Here is a 3,453-nt window from a genome sequence, read left to right as displayed (position 1 = left end):
TGTCAGGATTATTGTGGGAATGTCCATCCGTTTTATATCCTAGACCGAGCATGGTCCATAAAACCACGCGTAAAAATGAGATGGGAAACATCGATTTGTTTTATCTATGATCGAATTACCATTTCAGAGCGTCGATTTACAGGATATCGATGTGGAATTGGTGGTTGATCGATCCGAAGCGGTCGATTCTGCCGTGGCTCGGTTTATCAGAATGGTTAGTTAGATTGATTTGTACTTTTTATAGACCTCGATTTAATAAACGACCTCTTTTTATTGTACACCGAGCATCAGGCTATTAATATTAGTGAAAAAAAGAAGAGAAGAATTGAAATGCACAATAAAAATACATTTATAAAGCGTCTCACGCAAAAGTAAGTTTATTTCTACCACCATTGCAGAAAAATTCACGTGGATTCACTTCCACTGGCGCTATACAGACTATAGCTCGTTCTTTGTTTCACCTTCGGTATCAGGGACGGTAATTCGGGGATTAATCCTTGAAATGTGAAGGCATAGGATTGATACTGCTTGTTCTTCATTGAGCCATCAAGTCCACCAATATATCCCACTGGTACTCCATATTTGGTGCATACAAGCGCGCTTCCAGATAGAGTGGGAGCTGACAAAGATGAGAGAATCATTTGGTTTCCACGCCAACCGGTGATTTTAGCTGGAAAGGATGCGTAAGCGTGACTAAAATGTTGGTCTTGAAGAGCGCCAGGGAATCCGAACACGTCAACATTCTTCGTGTCATACGCCTTAAGGGACATCTTACATCGGACGAGCTTGTTATCTCGTGGCACAGCAACTTTGAAGATTGCGAAGTCGAACGCAGCCGAGCTACTCCAGCATGTGTCCTTGTCGAGGCTGAATCGAATGACTTCTTCCGGCTTCGTCGTATCGGGAAGGAGCTGCTCCACCACAACTAGAGGCTTGCCGGATAAAGCTGGTGTTTTCATCGCTGTCGTCCGTGGAGATTTACGACGTGGTTGCATTACAACATTGGCGTCCTTCACATCAGCATCTTTTCTTTTCCTTCCACTTGTTTTCATTGAGGGAAAGAGTCTCAAATACCATTTGATTTCAGACTTGAAGTGACCACTCAAGTGATCAGAGAATGTAGCGTCTGTCCACATGTGCAAGTTCGTCATAAGATAGAAGTGCGTCGGCGTTTGATCCACAACCAGCACCGTTCCTGAGCACACATCTTCCGAAGAAACTCTCACAACTGACTTCCACAAATTCAATTGAACCTTAGGATTCATTGGGCTCCATGCGTCATCGTCTCCCGTAGACCGTGGAACCACCACCAGCACGTGGATTTGGGAAGTTGATGGAGGATCCATTCCAATCAGCACGTCCTCCAACGAATCTTCTCCCTGTAGCTCTTTGTCTTCACTCGTGAGCGCTTCGATGAGAGCAGTCTTTTCGCCCTTCTTCAGCTTCGTTACGTCTTCCAAGCGAGAAGAGAGCCACTTGCTGTCCGCTGTCTTGGCCAGGAACAGCTTCAGCTTGTATGCATCAACGTCCTTCAAGTCGTTCTTCTTCTTCGCCTTGATCGCCTCCTTCAAGTCATCCACCGAGTCGCTCTCGTCCACTCGCACCGAGAACACGCTTTCCGCCACACCCACCACAGCACAGAAAAATTTCACCATCTTTCCTTAAGGCGGCAGATTCGAGTCTGGTGCGAGAGCTCTCGCACCATTTTTCCAACCCGCACTAGACATTTTTCGGAGAACGGTAGACATAATTTGACACGAGAACACTTATGTCTCGAATTGGCCGCTGGCATACAGTACATGACTAGCAAAGACTGAGAGAAAGGACGTGGGATGTGGTCCACATTATAACCATCTTTCCAGATTCTCGAATGAGAGGAAAGGCCTAAGCGGGAAACGAAGGCGGTGCCACAAAAAAGACCTATCCCATGCGATTCGAATAGCGAGAGGACTTGAAACCTGCATCGGATGCGTCCTCTCGCTCAGCGGGTCGAGAGGTTGCCATCCGTTTAGAGGATTTGAAACCTACTTGAGACGCATTGACTCAATGACCAGTCGAGAGCGTGAGGACACACTCAATGGCATTGAGCGCGTCGAGAGCGTGAGGACACACTCAATGGCATTGAGTGCGTCCTCAAGCTCTCGATTGGTCAAGCGGTCGGCTCGTTGACCTGGTGCGGTGGAAAAGCTAAACCTACTCTCCTTGTTAAAGGCTTTGAAAAAAAAAACTGCCGGTGTAATGTGCCGGCTCTCACTACTCGCAGCTACTACATGTACAGTAATACGCGAACTCTGATGGCATCAGAGATGCGTCTCGCAGACTATTATTATAATACGTAGACCTCTTGTTATTACACTACTCGTCATAACGATCTGCGATACAACCTCGGCCATTGCGGATACCGCTACAGAGCAGACGAGCTTTGCCGACGATGCCTCGATCGACGCTGTACCTTTATTCCCATCTGGCCACCATGACAGTGCCCTCATGGCAGCCATGGCCATTGACATGACACGTCAGAATCGCTTCGTAGAAGTCTAAACATTGTATAGACGATTCTACCACTGCTGAAGCGCACAAGACCTCGAAGATAGGGAAATTATACTCGCGAGCGTGCGGATAGCGATCAAAAGACTGGTGACAAAAGATGACACAATCTATACGCATGGAAGAGGTAAAGGACGCGAGAAGGAATGGTGGGCCACATTACTAAAAAATCAACCAAAAATCGAAGGCCAAACACGACAACTACGTCCGACCTCTGTACTGGACAATCCGTTTCACGGTCTAGATTGTGAATAAGCGAACCCCAGCGATGATGTACAACAAGCTCAACGTTATCTCGTCAACACGCATTGGCGATAGGAACTATCGCATCTACATCAACTACTTGCGGTTCTATGAGTACTTTAAGAGCCCGACGTACAACTCCCTTTTCGTGCATGGACCCAAGTTCAACACTTTAAAAAACAAGGAATTAAACGGACGATAAATTTGATGTATAACATGTATGAACACTAGAAGGACCACAGAGAGGTACTGAAGTAGTAGCTGCCAGCTCATGAAAGCCAAAGCTGTGTCGCATGAAGCCTTCTGCTCGAGATAGTTGGTGATCTCAGCACTAAATACGCGTGTTAGGATCAAGATCAATGCTGCTAGCATAGGTATCAGTATCGTTGATTCTTCACCATGTCGATATGAAATTAAAGCGCTCCTGTATTTCACACTTAACTAATGAGTTCTTCAGTGCAAATTGAAATGCTAGTGTTGGAACTGGAGAGGCAAGACTTGAACTAAGTTGCTTCATTAAATGAACAAACAAACAAATTGGACCAAAACGTTTGTATTATTAATACTTAGTATTCCGATAGGGAATTTGGTTCCAGTCCTGATGCTGTGTAACATGTAAATACACCAGTATGCTAAAAAGTTCTGGTTCAACGAAGGATATAT

The 3,453-nt window shown here is 45.7% G+C and overlaps 1 protein-coding gene across 1 annotated transcript; it reads right to left on the bottom strand.

The window, feature by feature from the left end:
• Nucleotides 1-404: 404 nt before the first annotated feature.
• Nucleotides 405-1,655, bottom strand: PITG_09051 (Crinkler (CRN) family protein; the record flags this gene model as incomplete). Its single annotated transcript, XM_002903021.1, has 1 exon — nucleotides 405-1,655. The coding sequence occupies one exon, from the start codon at nucleotides 1,653-1,655 to the stop codon at nucleotides 405-407; it is 1,251 nt and encodes a 416-aa protein (XP_002903067.1).
• Nucleotides 1,656-3,453: the final 1,798 nt, after the last annotated feature.

This window comes from Phytophthora infestans, genomic scaffold (assembly GCF_000142945.1).
Source record: "Phytophthora infestans T30-4 supercont1.16 genomic scaffold, whole genome shotgun sequence".
NCBI classification, from domain to species: domain Eukaryota; phylum Oomycota; class Peronosporomycetes; order Peronosporales; family Peronosporaceae; genus Phytophthora; species Phytophthora infestans.
The sequence above is the reverse complement of the archived record's forward strand: the minus strand, read 5'-3'. Positions and strand labels throughout refer to the sequence as shown.